Source organism: Rhinopithecus roxellana, chromosome 3 (assembly GCF_007565055.1).
Source record: "Rhinopithecus roxellana isolate Shanxi Qingling chromosome 3, ASM756505v1, whole genome shotgun sequence".
Lineage (NCBI taxonomy): Eukaryota > Metazoa > Chordata > Mammalia > Primates > Cercopithecidae > Rhinopithecus > Rhinopithecus roxellana.
In genome coordinates this window covers 164,163,545-164,190,033 of record NC_044551.1, presented here as the reverse complement: position 1 = coordinate 164,190,033, position 26,489 = coordinate 164,163,545, and the positions used below count along the sequence as shown (strand labels likewise).

At 34.3% G+C, this 26,489-nt stretch overlaps 1 protein-coding gene across 4 annotated transcripts in view; it reads right to left on the bottom strand.

The window, feature by feature from the left end:
- Positions 1-26,489, bottom strand: part of YTHDC2 (YTH domain containing 2) — an 81,021-nt gene that overhangs the window by 34,215 nt on the left and 20,317 nt on the right. For 3 of the 4 annotated variants that reach the window (XM_010375829.2, XM_030927516.1, XM_030927517.1), the window contains 12 exons: positions 26,054-26,156; positions 24,357-24,513; positions 20,994-21,101; positions 19,068-19,216; positions 17,669-17,804; positions 11,948-12,074; positions 11,592-11,657; positions 7,283-7,461; positions 6,960-7,056; positions 6,792-6,879; positions 6,624-6,704; positions 4,518-4,600 (listed from right to left, as the gene is read on the bottom strand). In XM_010375829.2, coding sequence (XP_010374131.1) covers positions 4,518-4,600; positions 6,624-6,704; positions 6,792-6,879; positions 6,960-7,056; positions 7,283-7,461; positions 11,592-11,657; positions 11,948-12,074; positions 17,669-17,804; positions 19,068-19,216; positions 20,994-21,101; positions 24,357-24,513; positions 26,054-26,156 — 1,374 coding nt within the window. The remainder of the gene's footprint in view (positions 1-4,517; positions 4,601-6,623; positions 6,705-6,791; positions 6,880-6,959; positions 7,057-7,282; positions 7,462-11,591; positions 11,658-11,947; positions 12,075-17,668; positions 17,805-19,067; positions 19,217-20,993; positions 21,102-24,356; positions 24,514-26,053; positions 26,157-26,489) is intronic. The other variant, XM_030927515.1, reaches the window with a different exon arrangement.

The window sequence follows — 26,489 nt, the reverse complement described above, 5'->3', positions numbered from 1 at the left end:
AGCTCACAACCCAGATAGGCAATCATCACTATACCACATTATAAGTGCTATAAAATCTGACATTATTGATCAACTCTTTCCTTCATCAAATACAAAAGGACTTCAAAAAGTTTGTGGAAAAATGGAATTAAAAGAGAAAAAAAATAAAATTTCGCAATGATTAAGTTCAAGACACTTTTGTAACTAATGACAGCAGCCATTTAGTCCTCCCTAAAGAACTGAAGGTCCAGGGAATGTAATTATGTCAATGAAGTTTTACATTATTACCCTAAGAAAAATGGGAGTCCTTTATAGGTATTTTAAGATTAGAAAATAAAAAGAATTCAGAAGAAGCCAAGCCAGGACTATAAGGTAGAATGCCTAATGATTTCCCACCAAAACTCTCATAAAACTGCCCTTGAGAGGAATGAGCAGGAGCAGTGCTGTGGTGGAGAAGGACTTTCTAATGAAGCTTTCCTATGGGTTTTTCTGCTAAAGCTTTGGCTAACTCTCTCAAAACACTGTCATAATAAGCAGAAGTTACTGTTCTTTGGCCTTCCAGAAAGACAATAAGCAAAATGCCTTGCGCATCCCAAAAAACTGTTGCCATGACCTCCAGTCTGCTTTTGCTTTGACTGGACCACTTCTACCTGTTGGTAGACACTACTTTGATTGTGCTTTGTCTTCAGGATCATACTAGTAAAGCCATAATTCATCTTCTGTTACAATTCTTCCATGAAATGCTTCACGATCTTGCTTCCAATTGTTTAAAATTTCCATTGAAAGCTCTGCTCTTGTCTGCAGCTGATCTAGAAGCGATGGTTTTGGCACCTATCAAGTGGAAAGTCTGCTCAACTTTTAATTTTTCAGTCAACATTGGGTAACCTGAACCAACTGTGATGTCTATAGTGTTGGCTATTTTTGTGCTGTTAATTGTTGGTCCTCTTCAACTAGGGCACAAATGAGATTTTTTTTTCCTCGTAAATTGACATGGATGGTCTGCTGCTATGGGCTTTATCTTTAATATCATCTTGTCCCTTCTTAAAATGAGTTATCCATTTGTAAACTGCTGATTTCTTCAGGGCACTGTCACCATAAATGTGCTATTTGCTCTTACTTCAACTTTAGAAGAATTCATGTTGCTATTATGGGGCTTTTTTCAAACTGATGTCTTGTCTTTCTTAGTGCTTTAAATGAGATCCTGTTCAGATATGTTATAACAAGTTAATATGAGTTTATTTTGGTGCAAAAAAATGTTGAACTCCATGCATAATTTTTATATAAGATGTATTTTCCATAAAGTTTTTGAAGGCCCCTTATACTTCCCTACACTATTCCCTTCAGCCTCTGACTTATCCAGGCTCCTCTGAGAGATTTCTACATTTGCCCAGTCCTTAAACGTTTATGGGTCCTCTGAAATTGAACCCTCAGCCATCTGTTCTTCTGATACTACCCTCTCCCCTGAAGTAACTTTAATTATATTCATAACTTCAATTTCTATCTGTATTATAGCTTCTTATCCTAATTCTAGGCCTATACTTCAGAAACTTCTTAGACAGCTCCACTTAGATTTTTTTTTTTTTTTTTTTTGAGACGGAGTCTTGCTCTGTCACCCAGGCTAGAGTGCAATGGCATGGTCTCGGCTCACTGCAGCCTCCGCCTCCCAGGTTCAAGCAATTCTCCTGCTTCAGCCTCCCGAGTAGCTGGGATTACAGGCGCCCACCCCAACGCAGGGCTAATTTTTGTATTCTTATTAGCAACAGGGTTTCACAGTGTTGGCCAGGCTGGTCTCGAACTGCTGACCTTGTGATCTGCCTGCCTCAGCCTCCCAATCCACTTAGATTTTCTACAGGCAACTCAAACTCAAAATAACCAAAAATTAATTATTCTCCCCAGTAAAAACACTCTTCCCGCACCCACCCCCATGCAGGGCTAACTTTTGTATTTTTATTAGAGACAGGGTTTCACAATGTTGGCCAGGCTGGTCTCGAACTGCTGACCTTGTGATCTGCCCGCCTCAGCCTCCCAATCCACTTAGATTTTCTACAGGCAACTCAAACTCAAAATAACCAAAAATTAATTATCTCCCCAGTAAAAACACTCTTCCCATTTTCCCTATCTGACTATGGCACTACTGTTCAATTTTCTAAGATAGAAACCTGGATGACATCCTTAACTCCACTCTCTTCCTTACCCCTCACCCGCTACATACACAATCAATCACCAACATTACTTTCTTTAGTATCTCTTGAATTAATTATCTATTTATTTTTATTTCATCTCTACCTTATTATAGGAAAGTACTAATGAAGAAGCCTCCTACTGGGTCTTCCTACCATCATTTTTGTCTCTGCCAATCCATTCTTCAGAGAGCTGAACGGATACTATAATCATGTTATTCCATTGTTTATTTTTTTTAAAAAGAGAGAAAACTCAAAATGGTCCTTAAGAAGTTGTCCCCAACTTTCAGGTCATTTTTCACTATTCTCTAAACTAAATTCCATCCAAACATCCTTCCTATTCACTCTTGCCTTTAGGCAAATAAGTATACTTGGTTATACTTTCCCTCTGCCTTTTGGAAATGCCTTTCCACAGCTCCCCCTTCATTCACAATTGTCTCAGATTCAATCTTAACAATTCGGGAAACATCCAGTTGTACCACAGATAACACTGTATTAAAATTGCTTAATTTACTTGACTCCCATATGGACTGCAACATTTGCCCTACCTCCAGCTTTACCTATCAGGCTATGGTTTATTGATCACTGTATCCATAACACGTGCACAGGGAAAGCTCTTGATAAACATTTGTGGAAAAATGGCAATGAAAATTTTTACAGTTCTGGCCTTCATCTCCAATAATATATTATTTGTTATTTTATTTGTTTTTGAGACAGGGTCTGGCTCTGTTGCTCAGGCTGGAGTGGAGTAGTATGATCACAGCTCACAGCAGCTGCAGCCTCGACCTCCTAGGATCAAATTATCCTCCCACCTCAGCCTCCCAAGTAGGTAGGCCCACAGGCCTGTGCCACCACACCTAGCTAATTTTTAAATTTTTTGTAGAGACAAGGTCTCACTATGATGCCCAGGCTAGTCTCAGACTCTTAGATTCAAGTGATCCTTCCACCTCAGGCTCCCAAAGTGCTGAGATTACAAGCATGAGCCACCACACCCAGCCTTACCTACAATAATATACTATTAATAGCATATAAGTCCAGCTTAATGTATCAAGCCACTATTGGTCATAAGAAAACAATTGACATAACAACAACAAAGCCCTCATGGGCATTCTATGAAGTTACAAGGTAAAGAAATAATGCATATGAGTCTTCAGTATATGAAGCATTCTTTTAAAGTCAGCATTTCATGTTTTCTTGCTAATTATAATAAAATGCAAGATAATTACTGAAAAATGATATTAATGTTATCTTTTGAAAATTAAAAAGTAACCCAAACACATAGCAAAATAACCAAATTACAAAAAAAAAAATTGTCTCCTTGCTCCAAGAGCCCCATAAATCCTCCTTCTCAGAGTTAATAACCATTCATTGTTTTTTAATGTTTCTCCCAGACTTCTCGATGCATTTGTGTCGAAATACATACACAAACATACATATATTTTTCTTACCACAAAAGATTACTAGATGCATGTTCTATATCCTTTTAATTAACAATGCATCCCGAAAACTCATTCCACATAAGAACACATAGATCTACATTTTTCCTTTTAACAGCTACTTAGAAAGCCACTGTGTGGCTACAATTTATTTAATCACTTCAGTATTGATGGACACCACACTGTTCCCAGACTTTTCATTATTATAAACAATGCTTCAAAGAGCAGTCTTAAACATACATGTTTGCACACATGCGCAAACATACTCAGGATAAATTATGAGAAGTGGAATCTACGGTGAAAGAGTAGATTTGGATAGTTTCAAATTACACTCTGGAGAAGTCACACCAATCTATACTCCCATCAGTAAAATATGAAAGTCTATTGTCCCATGTTTTTCCTCTATGTTGTACATACTGTTAAACATTTTCATCAATGCCCATCTGAGAGTCAAAAAAACCTCATTAATTTGCATTTATTTTGATACATATTAGGTAGTATATGTGAGGTTAATGTATTAGTAGGACATGCATATTTTTTATTTTGGTAAATTGCCTATTTGTGCCCTTTATCCATTTTAACTGGATAACTGGTCTTTAGTTGATTTCAAAGAGCTTTTTTATATGATAAGAAAATTAGCTCTTTGTCCTATATTGCATATGTTTAGACTTTTTGGTTTTGTTTTTTAAGTTTCTTACATCTGAATGTACATTTAACTAGGCAAAAGTTTTTAATTTTAACATAACCTAAATTCAACTTTTAAAGAAGTATTAAAATGGCTTGCTTTGCAAAAATAATATAAAAATTTTAACATGAAAACTATTATTTTATCAAAAGTGGAATATGTGATAAATGTGTAATACATATAAAAATGTTTCCATTTTACAGGCAATTGAATGAATATACATTAAATATACATTACCTGCCTTTCCGCTGTATGGCACTAGCTTTGGAAATCCATACCATTTTTAACATTGTAACAAAATTCAGAGCATCAAAGGATTTCTGTAATATTTAAACCATCTTTATGTTAGAATATAAAAGGTATTTAAAAGGTAATAGCAAGAAATGTTATCAACATATTTTAACGCGCCAAGTTTAATTCAAAGTCCTCTCTTGATTAAATAATTAAAACAGCAATACTGATTTTTAATAAACCCTGATTTTCTGATTACAAATACACTAAGAAAAAAGATTTAAAAACTAAACTCAGAAGAGCTGTAATAACTTTCCCATTCTGTGCTCTGCTATCTGTTGCTCTCTGCCACAGCTGGATAATGGCAGCCAGCTCTCATAAGACATCAAGATTGGAGAGAACTGATCTATTCCCTTGAGGTCATTTTCTAACAGATTTGCATCATTGTGGAGAATAAGAAGATCAAGGAAAGACATTTTCTGAAATACTTTTCAGGGACCTAACCTTGCGGAGTAAGAATAACAATCAATAACCTTATCCCAAAGAGAAATATTTTTAAACACTTCCACTTTACCTCCTGCTGAGCTACTAACAAAGTTAGCCTTTCCTGAATTTTACAATGAAGAAAGTAAAAAAGAACCATTATTACCCACATACTTCTTCAAATAACCTATAGTGAAAATTTATTGTAGAGAAATACTTTAAAAAGAAATACAAGCCTAACTAGAACATATATTTCAGTCACTCGGTACTTATACTTTCCCTTTCATAAAATAACTGCATAGAGCAAATAAAAATGTTTGCATAATAGTTTATAAAATTTTTAGGAAACAAGCTTCTTATTTAGTTTTTAATATAACATTACATTTATCAATTTTGTATGTTAAATAACTTTTGACACTACCCATGTTCAAATTTCAGTTATTTAATAAATAAATAACACCTAAAGGAACTTTCTAAAATATTCAAAACCCACTTTATCCACTTTAGGTAATTTTAGGGCAATAAAATCTGAATTTTCGTTGGCTCACCATTAAGATTTTTAAGTAAAATGTACGATTATATAAAAATAAAATTTATCCCATCTTTAGAGCATTCAATTATAATGCATATGGCCAATTTTTATAATAAAATTTGATTTTCTATAAAATATTCCTTCAAATTACATTGAAAACATTATAAGGCAATTAATTTTTTCACATTAAAAATGATGATTTATATTCACTAAATTTAGACATAATTTGCTTTCCACACATGAATAATATCTCTTCCCTTGAAAAATCAATTATCTTTCCCACTTTCATTTTTTCAGCGAATGTTATCTACCAAAAGTTAGGAACATGGACAATTGCTGGGCATTCCCGTACTAAAAGGAAATAAATGCTTTTTTTTTTATATCAAAGGTTGGCAAACTTTTTGAAAAGGGCCAAATAGTAAATATTTTAGGCTTTGAGAGGGTCTCTGTTACAAATACTCCAATCTGCCTTGCAGTGTGAAAGCAGCAGCCATAGAGAAAAGGTAAAAGCAGACGTAGCTAAGTTCCAGTGAAACTTTTTTTACGAACGCAAGTGTTAAGTCCAATTTAGCTGCTGGTTATCCCATGGTTTATCTATTTCTTTGCTTTCTTTCAGCATGGTTCACTTGAGCTGAGTATCTTTTGAACACCTGCTATAGGTGAGGCACTAAAGATTTAATAGTGAACAAGGACATAATCCATGTCCATATGCAGAAGGAAAACATAAAAAATATGTAATCAAATTCCCATATTGTGTGACAACATTTTCACTGTATCTAACCAAACCCTTTATTTTCTTCCAAGTATTTGGTAGGCAGAGAAACATTTTTGTATGCTTAGTTAAAATAACAAAAATTGATTCTATATACTGAATTATTTAAGGCAGAATATTTAGTAAAATCAATATTTAGTATGTTAAATTTATCTAGAACCAGACATTTTTCTTAAATTCTGCTTATAAAAGCACATGCTGGTCCAAGCTGTCTTGAGTAGTGGTAAAATTAAAAGAAAAATAACTAAATAATAAATAAAAGCATTTGTTGAAGTAGAACTTAATCTTCTCCATTTAAGTAAAACTACAACTTACGCATACATACCTCTTTCACCTTACCAGAATCAATAACAAAGACAACATCATTGACTGTGATGCTGGTTTCAGCAATATTGGTGGAAAGGATCTGCAACAAGATATTACTTTAAAGTTAATATAAAAACAGAAAAAATAACTAATAAAAATGTTAAAAAGGAGATTTTATGAAGCTTACTATTTTTCGAACACCTGCAGGTGGGTTTTTTAATACTTTCTTTTGATCAGATGTTTGCATGTTTGAATGAAGCATAAAAACTTGATATCTGTTGACAATGAAAAGAGAAAATATACCCTAGGACCTGTCTGTTATTTTAAGCAACAGACATAAGGCTTTAGCCCTTACCTATGTGTACTGTCAGCAAACCGCTTGTCATCAAACAGGATGCGATCTCTCAGTCCAACAATTTCATCATATCCAGGCAGAAAAATTAGTACTGCACCTTGGGGAAGAATGACTTTTTAATATTAAATCTCACTATGAAATCAGATGCAATCAACAGAATTATAAAAATCTGTATCACGTTTTCATGTACTGGTAAACTACAAGATGACATGAGATTATTTGCTTATTACTATCAATGCAATTATATAAAAATTTGTATACTTAAAATATTAATTCTTGAAGTATATATTTTGCTCCAGTTCTTTTAGACAACACTTATTTACCAGCATCACAACTATGGCAGATATTGTATAGAAGATGCATAATCAAATCCAAGTCTACTTTTTCATCATCGAAACTATGATGATAAGCTTTCAGGAGCTCTCTGTCTTCAGCACTGAGGTCACTTCCATTTGTTTGAACCAGAGAACTTTCATCCAGATTTCCAAATTCCAGTGAAGCACTAAAAAAAAAAAAAAAAAAAAAGACGAAGTCAATTTCTATTAAAAAGAGTAATCCTTAGGTCCTTCAAATTTCCAATATTCCCTAAGGAAGCTAAGGTAAGTGACACTTAATGTCCTAGCTATAATATGATCTTGATTTCAAGCACATTATTCAAAGTAAAATTTGGCAATGAATGCTTTTAGAAAAACACAATCTGAAGGCATTTCTCCAAAGTAAATATATAAATGGCCTATAAGCACATGAAAAGACGTTCAACATCATTAGCTGTCAGGGAAATGCGAATCAAAACCACAATGAAATACCACTTCACACCCACTAGGATGACTACAATCAAAAAGACAGACGATAACGTGTTAGAGAGGGTGTGGAGAAATTTACACCCTCATGCATTGCTGGTGGAAATGTAAAATGGTAAAGCTGCTTTGGAAAACAATTGGCAGTTCTTCAAAAGGTTAAACATAGAGTTACCATATGCCCCAGCAATTCCACTCCTAGGTGTATATATAAGAGAAATGAAAAAAAATATCCACATAAAAATTTGTACACAAATATTCATACCAGTATTATTCATAGTCACAAAGTAGAAACAACCTGAGTGTTCATCAATTGACAAATATACAAACAAACTTTGGTATATCCATAGAATATGTATTAGTCATAAAAAGAACGCTACAACATGGGTATTTTATGCTAACTGAAAAAAGCCAATCACAAAAACCTCATATCACGATTCCATTTATATAAAATGTCCAAAACAGACAAATCTGTAGAAACTAGAAGTATATTAGTGGTTGGTCTAGAGCTGGAGGAGGCTTAAGAGAGTTGAGGTGGGAACAGGGAGAGATACTTAATGGGTACAAGTTTCTTTTTGTGGTGATGAAACTGTTCTAAAATTGATTGTGGTGATGATTGCATAAGTCTGTGAATATAAGAAAAACCATCAAATTGTGCACCCAAATGGGTGAATTACATGGTATATTAATTATATCTCAATAAAACTGTTAAAAACCACAAACTTTCAGCTATCATTTATATTTTCTTAATAGGCTGTGTCTAATTGTTTACTATTATAAACAATATTTTGATGTATAGTTCACATTTTTAAAAAACTCAATAGGCACCAACTTAACATGACTGTTAGAAAATTCTATACTAACAGCAGGTTGATTATGCTATTTTCCAAAAGCAAGAATCAATATAAATTACTGAAATAAATGCCTTGCTTCTTCATCTTATAGGTAAAAATGTAAACTATTGCTATCACTAGTAATTATCAACAAAAGTTCTAGGAAGTTCAACTAAATCCAATCTCTCTTAAAGAATTTAGCAGAAAAATAATATAAGACTGTTTTCAATGGGAAAAGTATTAAACTTCTACAACTTAATAATTGGCTCTTGTAAATTTTTTATTATACTTTAAGCTCTGGGATACATGTGCAGAACGTGCAGGTTTGTTACATAGGTATACATGTGCCATGGTGGTTTGCTGCACCCATCAACCCGTCATCTACATTAAGTATTTCTCCTAATGCTATCCCTCCCCTATCTCCAATCCCCCAAGAGGCCCTGGTGTGTGATGTTCCCCTCCCCGTGTCCATGTGTTCTCAGTTCTTGTAAATTTTAAGATCTACTTTAAAACACTTTAAGTTTATTGTTTTTTAATTTTTAACACATAAATGAAGAAGACATTATATTCTGTTTAAAGCTATAACCTTTGGATATAAATTATCAATAATCCAGTAAACATAATAATATATTTAATTTTAAATACCTGAAATTTATAATTGATAATATCATGATCTATCAAATAAAAAGAAAGCCCAGTTAGCCAGGACAATTAAAATATTATCCAGATAAATGCTTCACCTGGTAACCTGTAGTATCTAGTGAGTTTTACTTAACACCATAAGAATGTCTGGAACATTCAAAGTGTTAACAATAAAAGGACTGCAAGTTCTGGATGCTATTATTGAAATGACATCTAAACCTACTATATCAGAAATAGCATTTAAACCTATCAAGAATTTTGAGACTCAATGTCACAATTAATTTCAAACATTTATTTCTTCTAATGTCTGAGACTACATTTCCAGTTCCACATCTATAAAATTAAGTACAAAAACCCAGGTAAAATAAAACATTTTATATGTTCTTGAATAACAGATATTTTAATATATTTTAACTTCAGGCTCCACTGTTTTCTTTTTTGAGTCTCTAAAGGTTGAAAACAGAAGCTATCAATGTATTATACAATATATTATATATTCAAAATTTTCTTTAAATATCTGAATGCTTCATAAATTGTTTAAATATCTAATCTAAATTTACCTAAAATCTCTATCTAAAAGACAGTTAATTGATTGGTTTTACAGGATTCCCTTGTGATTTTTTTTTTGTTAAATCAAAGCAATACATATACATAGTGTTAATAAATGGTTTTATAGAAGTTATAACAAAAATTCCTAGTCACACTGCTTAGAACTATTCTACTGTTTTAGCCATTTTAGCACTTGCTGTCATATTTCTAAGCAACACGCATTTTCTGCTATTTATTGTTTTAACAACGTAGTCATTATCTGTGAACCTCCAACTAATGAAAAATGAGGTTACCACTTCCACTTCCCTACACTTTCCACCCACACCAGTTCCTACAATTTTTGTAAAATCTTCATTCAGTCTTTACTTTACTATGACTGGGTAAACATTCACTGTTTAGCCTAATAATATACTATGATTATACCTCCTTTCTTAACTTTTTGTTTTTCCTAGAGTAACAACTGTCTAATTTTTATTTGCTTAGTTTTCTGTGATCTGATAGTAATTCTTCCCAAATTATCTAACAGATTCATAAAGCTTTTTAATATGATTGAAAATGCCAGGTAAATTTTTACCCCACAGAGACCTCCCTCTAGAGCCCCACATCTTCTGTTCCTATGCGATCAGGCTTACTAGACACTGGTGTCATCAAAACAATCCTCTCTACCAGCATCCTGAGCATTCCTTTCACCTATCCCCTGTGCTGTACCTACCTGTTTTTTTCCCCCCATTTTTTGTTTTTGTTTTCACTTCTTTTTTGTGAAGCACATTCTGTAACAGTTTCCTAATAAAGGAGTAGATAGGAAGCAAATTTTCTTATCTTTTTTCTACAATTTTCCTACTCTGTAAGCAATTTTCTAAACTTTATCTTGTAACTCTTTTTTCTGCTATCATATTTTTAATTTATAAGAATTATTTCTTATTTATTCATTCATTCACAAATATTCACTGCACATCTACTACATCTAGATGCTGTTCTTGAACAAGCAGACGATAAGCTTACTACATTCTAGTAGGGAGAAGAGACAGATAATAAATCAATAAAACAGTGAACAAGTAAATTATATAGGGTATTAGAGGGTGGTAGGGCTTGTGGAGAAAAGAGAATCATAGAATAGGTTAAAGAGGATGGACAGTGCGGGCGGGGGTTAGACTGTAATATAATAGGGCAAATTTGGGTAGGTCTCATGAAGACAAAATCTGAACAAAGATTTGTGTTCTGTTCCTTTTTGATAGCACACAGTTTTTATTTCATGAATGCAGTATCTTTTACTATAGGTTTGTATTATAAGTTTTCTCTTTGATAATGGATTTTCTTTTACTGCTTCACTCAAAGGCCACTGAATGTGCCTCTGAGTTCCAAAGCTAAAATGAGTTGTTTCTCTACGGCACTGTGAGTTTTCCTAGTTCTGCTAAGTCAATCAATTAGCTATCTATCATCCCAAAATTAACATCTTCTATCAGTTGCCCTGTCCTCTTCCATTCTCTTTGAATTTGGTTTACACCTTTTAAATTCCTTTATATTGCTTCATTGTCATTTTAGTGAGGTTTTGGGAAATGTAAAAGGTTTGAGAAAATGCAGAGATAAATACTTATGTCGTATCTACCATGTTTAATTGGAAATCCCTCTTCTGATTTCTTAAAATAAAATTTAATATACCATGGTAGATCAGACAGAAAATTTCCTTAGAATTACAAAAAAAATCTCTGGATAAAAGACTATAAATGGTCTATATTTGCATAGTCCATAATTTGTATGGTGAAGCTCTTTTAAAGAAGGTAGAATTAATTTAAAATAGTATCAAGTTTTACCTGTAAGATTCCAGAAGATCCACAATTTCAGTCTGCCCAAAGTGTTTAGCCCAATCCAATGCCATCCTGCCAAAATTCAAAAGATATATAAAAAAGATGTCATCAAAATTGTAAAACTGGTTCATGACCAGCCTGGGCAACATCAAGACCCTGTCTTTTCAAAAAACTTGTTAAATAAAAAATAAGATAAATTATAGTTAAAAAACAAGTCATTCAAAATTATTAACTCATTAAAACAGAAATTCACCAGCAATTATTACACAATAGTTTTTAATATAAAGACAAACATAAGAAATCAAAAAAGATATGTGTAGCTATACAAAGATATATGAAGAATCAATGTAGTTTAAAATTACCAGCCATTTGATGCTTTACTATGGACATTGGCTCCCATACTAATTAACTGTTCTACTTGACTTGCAAAGCCACGTCCTGCAGCAACCATCAGAGCTGTTGCACTGGTTTCACTATGTCTGTAATCAACTAAAAAAAGGAAAAGATAAATACAACTTAAATTTCCAAACTACTTAAAACCATTTTCACTGTTTTAAAAAATTTGAAATAGCAGAATTGAGTGTCAGGATAATTAGCCTGAGACTTGCTCCTTAACTACATAATGACAGCACTATGTAACACTTAACTTAGATGATCTACAGCAATCTGTTATGATACGTCTAGTGTACATAGAATAAAGACTGTCGGTTGGAAGGTAGGAGAAAGAAAGATCATGGTTAAACTGTTTTACGCTCATCTACATGATTTCAACAGAAAAGGAAAGCTATTTGTTTACCAAATGACAAGATATAATTAAATAATTTAAAAGTTAATTTTCATCAGTAACTAGTAATGAACACTTAAAAGCTTCAAATGCAAAGTTTGAGACAATGTTTTGTTGTTATTTTACTTTGCTTTTAATCCCCCATTCCAGGCTATTTTGTAAGATGCTTAATGGGATTAACACTGACAGAAAGTTTATTTCCCATAAAACCCTTACATTAGAAAAATAATTAAAGTTCTATTGAAGTTTCTTCCTAGAATATATTTCTCAAGCAATTCAATATAATTGCTTAGCACTAATTTGCTTAAATTACAAAATTGGTAATTTCAGAAAGATTTCATGAAAAAAACCCTCCATAGTAAAATTTAAGATAACTACAAAAGGAAATTTTTAATCTTGGATACACAGTATGTATACCCAATTATCTTCTATTCAATAAACACTCTGAAACATGTACCCATTATCAATACAAATCAGTGTTCTTTTAAAGTGGGGCAGAGATAAGAAAATTGCCTCAGCTTTTTTTTCAAGACCTTTTTTTTAGAACAAGTTTTATGTTCACAGCAAAACTGAGAGGAAAATACAAGTATACCCCATATGTCCCTTGCCTTCACACATGCATAGCCTCCCCCATTATCAACATCCCCCACCAGAGTGGAACATTTGTTACAACTGATGAACCTACACTGAACACATCAACCAAAGTCCATAGTTTACATTAGGATTCACTCTTGGTTTTGTGCATTCTATGGATTTGAACAAATATATAATGGCATGTATTTTTATTTTGCTTTGGGGTTTGTTATTTAGGGTGGGTTTGTTGTTATCGTGGTTTCCGCTTTGTATTTTTAAAAGCACAGATAGCCATACCTTACTCCAGGACTCAGATTCAATAAGTCGGGGATGGTCAGGCATTTTAAAAGATTAATTTATTTTTATCTGTACTCATTGTATGAAAATTACTTCTTCAACTGAATATTCAATCCATGGCCTTGGAGAATAGTATCAAACTGTGTGTATTTTGAGCACAAGGGTATGAATAAATGTGAAACATTTAAAACATTTTTAACACTCCTCTCTTCAAGAGGTGGAGCCTAATTGCCTTCTCCCTGACCATAAATTGGACTAAGTGACTCATTCTAACAAACAGAATAATGTGAAAGAGGTGGTGTGCAACTCTGGAGACTAGGTCATAAAAAGTAACTACAACTTCCTGCCTGCTCTTTTTCTTTCTCTCTTGAATCACTCTCAGAGAAGCCACACAGGAAGAATAAGGCAGCCCTACTGAGAAGGACAGTTGACAAGAACTCACGGCTATTCTGCCAACAGCCAGCAACAAACTGGGGCCCCTTGCCAAAAGCTATGTAAGTGAGGCTTCTCAAAAGCAGACCCTCCAGCCCCAACAAACCTTCAGATTAATGCAGCCCCTACCAACAGTTTAACAGCAACCTCTTGAGAGACTTTGGAGCCAGACCACTTAGCTAAACCACTCCCAGATTCTCGACTCTCAGAAACTATGTGAGGTAATAAATGTTTCAGGCTTCTAAGTGTTAGAATCATTTGTAATGTAGCAATAGATGACTAGTACAGTAAGTATGACAGAGAATGTCAAGTCTTAACTGATTATTATCTGCTTCTACACGATCATGGGGAAAATGATGGTACTAAAAAGAAATCTATGAAGCCCAGAGTTTCCTAAATCATATGACATATTTTCAGTTCTGGTTCAAATCAAGGGTTGAGATTTTAGAAATGAAATAAAAAGATGAGGAGTGAATGATTGAGCTACTATAACATTTTAGTTTTCCTCACATGGCTTAAGACATTAGAATATGGGACTCTGGGAAATGTACAAACTGTACATAAGAGCAGAAGAGAGACCTGAGCCTACATAGGATGACCATTATCAAATTAATAGTCTAGTATTCACTAAAGAAATATCAGGAAGAAAGCTAAGGATAATACTTAAGTACTTAAAATGCATCATAAATATTTTAAAGCCACTGTTTTCAGAATTTAAATTCCTTAACTTTCAAGTAAGATTGCTAAACTCTTCAGAGTATATATTTTTTAAATAATGGAAAAAGAAAGAATGCCAGAAAACTGGAGACGAACAAATATCTACACTTTCAAATCCAAAAAGTTACTTTTAAAAATGGACATCAATTATTTTTCAAAAAATCAATAAGACACAGTGGCTCAGGTCTGTAATCCCAGCATTTTGGGAGGCAAAGTTGGGCAGGTCGCTTGAGCCCAGAAGTTCAAAACCAGCCTGGCCAGCTCTTCAACAAAAGAGATACAGGTTTTGCAGATGAAATGAAGTATTCAGTTTGGGGCATATTAGAAATATCTAAATCCAAAGCTCTGGAAGCTGAGGTGGGAGAATCACCTGGGCCCAGAAGTCAAGGCTGCAGTGAGCCACAATCGCACCACTGCACTCCACCCTGGGTGACAGAATGAGACCGTTTCAAAACAAAACAAAACAATGAACTTTGAAAAGCAAATCACTAGGAGCCAACACACATTTACAAAGAGAATAAAGAAAGTCAAAAACTCCTCATTTATTTTTTAAGAAGTTAGACTAGAAGATGTGTAGGATTATAACTGCTTGAACAACCACACCCAAATATTGACCTAAAGTCCCTTGTAGCATACCACATGCTTGATAATTGACTCAGGCACCTCAAATTAATAAACAGAGAAAGCTTATTAATGTAATAGATAACAATTAGAATTTTTTTAAATTGTTAAACAGAAAAAATGGGCCAAATCTAACTTTAAGATAAAATTTATAATGAATAAACAGAATGTCTCAAGCTCAAAAAAAGTCAAAACAAGTACATGATGATTAAAAAATTTAATAAAATCATAGGTTTAAAAAAAGAACTAAAAATTTCAAAAACAACATGAATCAATAAGACAATGGGGTTGGCTGGATTAATGTAAGTAAAGAGTAGAAGGTTTTAGGCTAAGATGGTTACTAAGAACTGGGTACTATGCTTTTTAAAAGGGATAAAACAGAACATATCCAGAGAAGATGGACCAGGGAAGGAGAGAACCAGATATCATGTTACAGTAAAGAATAGTTGAAGTAATAGGTATAGTCAGCCCAAAAAACAAAAAATTTAAAGGAAAAAGAATAACCATATTCATATACCTGGAAGTCTGTCAAGTATAAATACATGTGACCACTCCAGAAGCAGAAAAAAGGCAAATGCCATGTAGTTAGATTTCACATCAACATACTAAAAAGTTAACTACTGAAACAATTCAAAAGAAAGGTAGTGAACTTCCTGTCACTAAACATGTTCCAACAGATTATCATGTGGTAAAGATGCTTAAAAGTAATATCATTATTTGGCTGGGTGCGGTGGCTCATGCCTGTAATTCCAGCACTTTGGGAGGCCGAGGCAGGCAGATCAAAAGGTCAAGAGATCAAGACCATCCTGGCCAACATGGTGAAACCCCATCTCTACTAAAAATACAAAAAAATTAGCTGGGCGAGGTGACGCACACCTGTAGTCCCAGCTACTCAGGAGGCTGAGCCAGGAGAATCACTTGAACCTGGGAGGCAGAGGTTACAGTGAGTCAAGATTGCACCACTGCACTCCAGCCTGGTATAGAGTGAGACTCTTGTCTCAAAAATAACGATAATAATAATAATATCATTATTCAACAACGATTTTTCAGCACTTAATAAACGATGAACCTCTGGTGATACAGAGATAAGTAAAACTGACAAAGTTTCTGCCCTCATGTAGTTTTCATTCTATAGATGAAATAGGTAATGAAAAATAAAAAATACATGACAGGTAATGAAAGTACAATAAAGATTAATAAAGCAGGGTAAGGAGATATAGTGAGAAAGGGGTACAATTTTAGTAAGGTGATCAGAAAAGGCCTCTCTGAGAAGGCAGTATGTAAGCAGAGACCTAAATAAGTAGGCATTGGGCCGTGTGATTACCAGTGGAGGTAGTTTTCTAGGCATAGGAAACAACAAAACAAAATCTCACAGAAGGGAATGTGTTGGCAAACATGAAGAATATCAAGAAGACAAGTGTGTCTAGGCACAGTGAACAAGGAGGAGAGTGGCAGAAGATAAGATCAAGAAAGCAGCCAGAGGCCTAATCATGGAAAGGACTCTGACTTTCATCCACAGTGTAACTGGAAGCCTGGGAGAGTTGAGAACAGGTAAGTGGAATGATCCAATTTCCTTTATGAAAGGATCAATCTTACTTTTCTGTGGAGTACAGACTGCAGTAACATAAAAACAGAAATGGTTAACGGGCTACTGTAATAGTCCAGAAGAGAGGCTGGCTTGGACTAGAGGAGTGAAATGTACAGTAGGGGAAATGAAATGTGGTCATATTCCAGATTTATTTTCGAATGCAAAGTAAACAGGATTTGCTAATGAATTATATGTGCAATGTGACAGTAGACTTTCTGTATGCTTTGCTGCCTTAGCAACTAGGTGAATGATAGTTATCATTTACTGAAAAGGGAAACACATAAAAAGTGCAGGTTGAGAGGAAGATATGTAGGGAGGGGATCAGAAGTTGTTTGAGGCATATTTAATTTTATTCACCTAACAGACATCCAATTGGAGATAACAAGTGATCGGGTATATTTAAGTCAGGGGGTAGGTAAGGTCTGGAAATGTAAATTTAGGGGTCATTTAAAATAGATATTTAAAGCAATGACAATTTGAGATCCCCTTAAGGAGTAAGTATAAATAGAATTAAGGTCTTAAGGATTGAGACCTAGGAAATTTCATATTTACAGGTCAGAAAAAAAGAAAAAGATCTTGCCAAGAAAACCAAGAAGTCAGAGCCAGGGAAATAAGAAGAAAATAAGCCAAGTATGAAATACCAGAAGTTAACTGAATAAAATATTTCAAGAAGAAAGTAATCAATAATAATTACAATAATAATGCTGAGGGGTTTAGGTGAGAGAATAAATACTTGACATCTAAATTCTTTCCAAGGAAGGGAAAGACAAGAGTATATGCATAACACATACACATAAAAGCATTTTTGCACGTAATTGTCATGTAATCAAATAGCTCTTCAAACTACAATGGAGACATGAGCTTAAGAATCTCTGATTTAACACAGTATTTATTTCTACTATGCTATGCTAGTAAGAAGATCCTGATTTGTGCATTTGAAATAAAATAAATACTCCTAAAAAATAAAATTTTTGGTTGTGCAATTATTGGTAGTACATACATTTTGAATTAAACTATACTTCCACCATAAATAACTGCAAGGGTAAATTTTTAAAATTAAAATAAACTTACCACTAACATTTTCAGTTAAAATGAGATGAAAGACCTGAGCAAAGGCATCAATATCTTTATGTAGCCATATATCAGAAAGACAAGCATCCATTTCCTTTATTAACCATGGTTCAAGGCAATTCACATCTTTTTCAGTCTACAAAAAAACAGTAAAAATCATAAATTATCATAAATTACCTAACAATTTATGAACATTTGCTTGCAAAGAACATAAGATGACCACAACAGCCATAAGGACTACTAATCCTATGATACTATATAGCAAAGGCTTTCACATAAAAAAATTTCTCATTTCATCACAAACATTATCACTCACAACACGGTATCTTGTCCTTATACTCAGCTTTTATCTGAGAATGAGTTTGTCAACAAAGGACTATGATCCAGTCACAATGTTAATCGTGCTTCCAATATGATACTGTTAAATGCACATACACCTCAGTAGTTCTCTTTCCCAACTGCACATCAAGGGAAGTATCACCTGGAGCTTTTTAATACTGATGCCAGGTCCCACCCCAGAGCAAGTGCATCAGAATCTCTTGTTGGCAGGGTGTCAGATTCCACAGGGCTTTAAAAGCTCCTCAGGCGATAGAATGTACAGCCAGTCTTAAGAACCACAACACACAAGGTCAAAATGCTGTTTCATGACCCAAATAAGTCTACACTATATGTTTTTACATATAGCATGTTATAATCCTATAAACATATAGGATATATATCATAATATATATAGTATATTTAGTGTGCATATCCATAAAGATGTTAAATAACAATTTTTATTATCAATTTTAAAATATTCCTTAAAAGTACTTTTAAAAATTCATGTATAGTTCATTTGGATACATTACAACTTTAAACACTGGCAGAAAACTGCAAGCATATCTGCATTATATACAGTCACATGCTCAAAAAAAGGGTAAATTTTTCTTTAAAGAGTAGGAAGTTGCTCTGGAAAATTGGTTGTAGTCTAAAATAAACTAAGAGAATTACCATTCAATTATGCAGTAAAAAATTATAATCTCTTGGCCGGGCACGGTGGCTCATGCCTATAATCCCAGAACTTTGGGAGGCCAAAGCAGGTGGATCATGAGGTCAGGATCACGAGACCATCCTGGCTAACAAGGTGAAATCCCGTCTCTACTAAAAATACAAAAAATTAGTCAGGCATGGTGGCGGGCGCCTATAGTCCCAGCAACTCGGGAGGTTGAGGCAGAAGAACGGCGTGAACCCGGGAGGCGGAGCTTGCAATGAGCAGAGATCACGCCACTGCACTCCAGCCTGGGCGACAGAGTGAGACTCTGTCTCAAAAAAAAAAAAAAAAAGGTATAATCTCATAAAATGATCTTTAACCTACACAATTTTCACACAAAATATCAGTGGGAAACCAGGGAGATCATACCAGCTGACTGAAGACAGCATCACCACCATCATCCAATAAGTCATACTCGTCAGTCACATTTGGAACAGTTCTCTGCCTCTGAGATTCAGGCTTGAAAGTATTTTCTTGAGCTGAGTACCATTCTGTAAGTGTGGTTTGTTGTTTCTCTTCTAAATTAATTATCAAAGAAAGAATATGTAGACAAATCTTTTCCTTTTTGAAATGTATTCCTTTGTTTAAATAAATTATGTGAATCTGGTAGCTCTTAAAAGTTGGCCATATTCTGTAGTTACTTTTAAAAAACATATTAAGAATATTCAATAAAAAATGTGTTATGCTGAAACACAAAGATACATGAAACTGCTTGAAAACTTCATTGATATGGTTAGGCTTTGTGTCTCCAACCAAATCTCATCTTGAATTATAATCCCCAGGTGTTGAGGGAAAGACCTGGTGGGAGGTGACTGGATCATGGGGGCGGTTTCCCCCATGCTGATCTCATGATAGTGAGTGAGTTCTCATGAGATCTGATGGTTTTATAAGCATCTGGTATTTCCCCTGCTTGCACTTCTCTCTTTTGCTGCCATGTAAAGAAGGTCTTTGCTTTCCCTTTGCCTTCCATCATGACTGTAAGTTTCCTGAGGCCTCCCCAGCCATGCAGAACTGCGAGTCAATTAAACCTCTTTTCTTTATAAATTACCCAGTCTCGGGTAGTATCTTTACACCATTGTGAAAACGGGCTAATACATTCATGTATTCATCTATTGTTCCAAATCCTACTAATAAGTTTACTTCTAAGTAAGTCCAGAATTAAGAGTATTTTTATCCATGTTATAACTATTGTTTAAATCAATGACCAAAATTCATACAGCAGTTTGTAGAAAACCATTTGTTGAACTTCTACCACCGTGCCAGCTTTTTGAGATACAATTATATATAATTTTCACCTTCAAATGTTTCAGCTGGACATGGTGGCTCATGCCTGTAATTCCACTTTAGGAGGCTGAGGCAAGAGGATGCTTGAGGCCAGGAGTTCAAGACCAGCCTGGGTGATATAACAAGACTGCGTCTCTACAAAATACCTAAAAAATTAGCTGGGCACAGTGGTCTACATCTCAAGAGGCTGAGATCGGAGGATCCCTTGAGACCAGGAGGTCGAGGTTGCAGTGAGCCTTGATTGCACCACTGCACTCTAGCCTGAGTGATAGAACAAGACCCTGTCTCTAAAAAAAATTTTTTTTAATTTTTTAAGTTTCAAGATCTAGGAGTTTTACAACTTACATATCAGTAATTCAGTGCTGCCCAGTGAAATCAGCATTGCTGATTACATTTTTCAAGGGGAGAATCCAAAGTTCAGATTTTTGTCCAAAGGCATATAGAATTAAACAAGGTATCAAAGTGTGAAGTCAAGTCTTCTATGATGAATAATGAAGTTAAAATTAAGAAAAAGAAATCTGAACCCTAATTCAACAGCTGAAATATAAGTCATTACAAGAGATGTATTAACAGGCAAATAATGCTAAATTCAAAGTATCAATGAAATCCCATAACATCATCAAGATTTGGAAAACTCAACATCTTATCAAAGTTGAGTTAATTACTCACATACTACTTTTTTCACTCCCTCCCATTCACTTTCCAGTCCTTCACTATGAGATATGCTGTGGGCAGCCAGCATATACTCTTCCACCTCCTTAAAAGGTGGCTGAATCTTTGGATACAGACACCTCCTCAACTCTGGCATCCACTTTCAGTTCCTCTCCATAGATTATAACTTCTGGACACAAATCGGAAAGCAAAGGTATATTTGGGACAATATTCTAATACAATGTTAAACAATTATACACAAGAGAAAAACACTTTCAAGTGTCCTTGTACCTCCACAATGTAAGGATGGAGTACTCCAAAGTCATTATCAATAGTAATTTCTTTTATTAAAAAATTTACCTTGCTGTTTTTCCTTTTTGTATTTTAACATTTCTTTGTTTGTATATCCAGTTGTTCTTAAAATATCTTCCAGAAACATTTCTTTTACTTCAAATGGTCTTCCCTGTACTAAATAATTTTAAAAAAATTAAATATTCAACTTGCATCTTACAGAAAATTCACATAAAAACATGAGAATACCAAGTTAATGAACCTGAGTATAATATCCAAAAGCGATTTCATAGTTCAAGTGACTCCTATAATATTGTCCTTTAACTATAAGTTTGACTTACAAACAACTATTAGACAACTGTTCATGTGCTTGGGTCTTTTCCTCTAGTGTTTACTGTCTACTTATCATGTGTCTGGCATTGATATCATCTGTATTATAAACAGAAATGGTAAGACAAAATAGAGCTATTTCCTGTTCCTGGAGGCAAGCTAGCAGAAGAGACAGAAATTAATCCAAAAATCCAGAATATAAATGTAAATACAGAGTTGTGAAGAGTCCTATGAGATGCAAGTACAAGACACCATGACAGTATATAACAGGGGGGATTTGACTGCATCAAGAAAAGTATCCTAAGAAAATGAGAAGCAAGAAGATAAACAAAACAACAAAGCCATATGAAAAAAGAAAAAAGTGTATAATGATGATGAAAAACAACATGTGCAAAATCCCTGTGCTGGAAAAGAGTTTCAAGGACCTAAAGGTGTTTCAAGGAACTAAAAGGCCAACTTACTTGAAAAATGGTGGGAGTAGATTACCTTATCGTTCAAGATGAGGTAAGAGGAAAAGATAAGTTTTACTAAGGGTTTATGTTTTTATCGTGAGATAAAGGTCATTCAAAGATTTAAGCTCAGGAAGGTGCTCGACATCATCAGAATTCTATTTCAGAGAAGACCACTCTGACTGCAATATGGAGAATGGATTTAAAAGACAGCAGAATGGCTACATCAAACCGAGTAGCAGTTACTGCAACAGTTCAGGTTAACCTGAATGAGATTAATAATAGTGAAAACCAAAAAGAAGCAGACAATTTCTAGAGCTAGTCAGGAGGTAAAATCCATAGAACTCAGCATTATATTGGATATGGAAAAAAATAAAATAAGAAAGTGTCAAATATAGTCCTTGGATGTCTGGCTTGCAAATCTGAATGATAATGTCATTCTCTGAGGTAAGAAAGAAAGCTGAAAAGAACAGGTTTGCTGAAATGGGGTTTGGTTTTAAGCATGTAAAATGAGAAATGAGCTTTCAATTAGCATATGTACAGATCTGATGTGCCTGATCACCTAAGATTATTATGAGGAGTTAAGAACTTATAGGTTTGTGATTCAGGTGATTAGGTCAATGGTAGTATGATTAAGACAGGTAACACAAGAAGAGAAATAGGTTTCACAGAAGAGATGAAGTATTCAGTTTGGATCATATTAGAAATATCGAAACCCAGAGTTCTAGAGAACAATTGAAAATAAAGATTCAGAAGTCATCAGTATAAAAGAAAAACCAGAAGCCCAGGGCATGAATGAAAGCTTCCAGGGAAACTATGCATCTCCAATACCTAGTACAGTACAGCATAGGGCAGGAAACAAGACGGTGGGAATAGTGGGAAAGAAAGGAAGGAAGGAAGATGGAGCGAACAGGAAAAAAAGGAAACAGATCAAGGGAATAATTCTAGAGAATACCACTATTTAAGCCCCATGTAAAAGAAGAGAAGCCCACAGGCCAGACTGAGAAAGTATGGGATATAATGAAGAATGAAGTTCAGGAAGCAGCAATGCTATCAAACAAATTACAGCATCTGAGCATTTCAAAAAAAAAAAAAAAAAAAAGAGAGCCAACCATAAAAGATACCACAGAAAAGCTAAGTAAGATTTTTGCCTAAAATTTGAATATTAGATAGGCAATTAGGTTAATGTCAAACAACACTGGTAAAAATTCAAATAAATAACCCTACACACTTCAGAAATGTAAATCATTTCAGCCTTTTGAAAAGTAAAATGGTAAAAGCTGTTAAAATTAAAAATAGATACACTCTTATTTAGCAAATTCACTTTCAGAAATCTATCCCTAGAAATCCAGTATATCAGGATATACGTAGAAGGATGTTCATTGTAACATTGTTGGCAGGGGCAAGGTGGGGGATCTAGAACAAACTTGAATGTCCAAAAATAAAGATATGGTTAAATAAGTCATAGCACATCAATATTATGAAATACTTTATTATGTGGCTGCTTAAAATAAAGAACTAGATACAGAGTTACTAAACTGGAAAACTGTTCATGATAAAGCAAATTGAAAATAATGTATTAGCCATGTGCTCATTTTTATAAAACCAATTTTTGTAAATGTTATAAATGTGTATATATTTGCATACATTTTTGTGAGCATGAAGAACGAATATATATAACACTGTTAACATCCATAAATCATAAATTCATAAAACCGATTTTTGTAAACATTATAAATATGTATATATTTGCATACATTTGTATGAGCAAGGATTAAGTAAGAATGAATATATATAAAACTGTTAACATTCATAAATCAGAAAACTAGGACATGACACAAGGATAGGGGCAACTGAACTTTTTCTCTATATATTTTCGTATTATTTCATTGTAGTAAACACAACTTTTGTATTTTTTTTTTTTTTTTGAGACAGGGTCTCGCTCTGTCGCCCAGGCTGGAGTGCAGTGGCACAATCTCGGCTTACTGCAAGCTCCACCTCCTGGGTTCACACCATTCTCCTGCCTCTGCCTCCCGAATAGCTGGGACTACAGGCGCCCGCCACCACGCCTGGCTAATTTTCGTATTTTTAGTAGAGATGGGGTTTCACCATGTTAGCCAGGATGGTCTTGATCTTCCTGACCCTGTGATCCACCTGCCTCGGCCTCCCAAAGTACTGGGATTACAGGCATGAGCCACAGCGCCTGGCCTAATTGTTGTATTTTTTGAAGAGGAATTTATCATTTTTTTAAAGACTGGTGGCAAAATCAGTTTTTAATAAAGCACAAGGGCAAAAGTTGTTTTAGCATTTTCAGAAGTGAATGTGAAGTAAAACATGGGAGTACAGACTACTTTTTAAAGATATCTACCAATAAAGGGAAATAGTTATAGGGCAATTTAAGACGGAACACAAAGTGAAAATAAAGCATATTTCCTTTTAAGATAAGAGAATTAGGCTCACTACACAATACCAAAGAGCTGTTGATAGAAAAGGAGAAGTTGAAATCAGAAAGAAGTACTATTAAGCCTATCTCAGGGGGAACAGTAATAGATAGCCTCTACTTCAGAACATTCCCCAGTTTCTGTTAGGATAAATAATGTCCAAAAGTGTTCTTTCATAAAAATTAGAGAAGAAATCTGACAATTTAACTTACTATATATCACTGGACAACTTCCAAAATATCTTATAAAGAGATTCACATCCAAGGCAGCACTAGAAAGAATTAGTTTCAAAGTTGGGTGCTTTTGCAACAAATCTCTTAACTTTGTAAGTAAAAAATCACTAAATCGATCCCTTTCATGCACTTCATCCTGTAGTAAACAGAAATAAAACCATGGAACAGTTAAAACATTATTGATCACTAAGTCTTTAAAACAATGGCACTACTGGGTTTCACACTAATTCAAATTAAATGTGGACAAGGTCAATCAATATTCATGAAAATTTTGTATTACAGGAATTTCAGAAATAATTAGACATCAACAATGAAATGCAGATGACAAAGTAAAGTTGTCCCTTGGCATCTGTGGGTGAATGGTTCCAGGGCCTTCCCCCATGCCAAAATTCATGGATGCTCAAGTCCCTGATAAAAAAAAAAAATGGCATAGTATTTGCACGTAACTTATGCAAATCCTTCCATATACTTTAAATCATCTCTAGACTACTTATATTACCTAGTACAGTGTAATGCTAGGTAAATAGTTACACTACATTCTTCAGAGAATAACGACAAGGAAAGTCTGTACATGCTCAATACAGACACAATATTTTTTCAAATATTTTCAACCTGCAGTTGTTTGAATCCATAGTCATGGAATCCACAGATACAGAGGGCTGTCTATATTGCCCTTTTTTCCCACAGAATATAAAACTACAAAAAATTATAAGTCCAATTTAAGGTGCTTTTAATACATAAAAAATCTATTTAAATATGTTTCTTTTAGCATCAGAGCTTATGAAGTGCATCCTTTGGTTTGGGTAAGTTTCTAAAAGCTGCTTATTCCAAGCTTATAAAACTTAATCTAATTGTTTTCCGACACAAACTTGATAAAAGTTTAGAATTCCTTAATAAAGGGGTAAACTCATCAACTTAGCTCATCAGCAGTTAGTTAATTTAGCAGCTTAACCATGGAGTTTATAAGTATACCCCTATCATTGGGAAATACATGACATTAATGAAGGGATCAAATGACCACGTAAAGAGAAAAAAGAAAACTCCTCCTTTTTTGAGAACTCTAAGTACACGCATCATTTTCATATATGAAAAGCACATTTTTTAAAACTACCTGCTTATTTTATTTTTCCCCCAATAAAGCCAGATGGTTTTATTATTTTTGTAATACAAAATATTTCTTTTTTTTTTTTTTGAGACGGAGTCTGGCTCTGTCGCCCAGGCTGGAGTGCGGTGGCCGGATCTCAGCTCACTGCAAGCTCCGCCTCCCAGGTTCACGCCATTCTCCTGCCTCCGCCTCCCAAGTAGCTGGGACTACAGGCGCCCGCCTCGTCGCCCGGCTAGTTTTTTGTATTCTTTAGTAGAGACGGGGTTTCACCGTATTAGCCAGGATGGTCTCGATCTCCTGACCTTGTGATCCGCCCGTCTCGGCCTCCCAAAGTGCTGGGATTACAGGCTTGAGCCACCGCGCCCGGCAATACAAAATATTTCTAATAATTATAGACAAAAAATAACTTGATCATCATAGCCTGTTCAAAAGAATAAGTTAGTTCTCTTTTCCACCCTATTCCAAAAACGTAATTATGTATTCAAATTTTTTGAGACTACCCTGAAATGGCATATGTATTTAAATTTTAAGCAATCTGAGTTACATATGACAAATTCAGCAATATTCTTACCACGATAACATGTGTCACAGTCGACAACGTACTATCTCCTGCCATCAATGTACGAAGCAATACCCCATTAGTACAAAATGTCAGAAGTGTCTTTGGAGAAACCCTTTTTAAAAAAAGCAAAATAAAGTGCACAATTGCAAGTCTTTCATGTAACTAAAACAATCACATTAAATGCTGGCCTGGTACACATTTTAATAAATATTACTAATATAATACTGTACTGGTATGTACAGTTTATTAGTAAAGCTATATGGTTTTGCAGTTATGTGAGACTGCCTGACAATAGCCTTTTATATTAAGTGATGTATTTTGTTAAAGAACCTAAGCTGCTCCAAAAACAAACAAAACTTTAAGTACTTTTTGCTTGCGAATAAAGTATGTTACAAATGGAATCAGATTTTGTATAATTACTGAGAACAAAAAAAAAGTACTACTT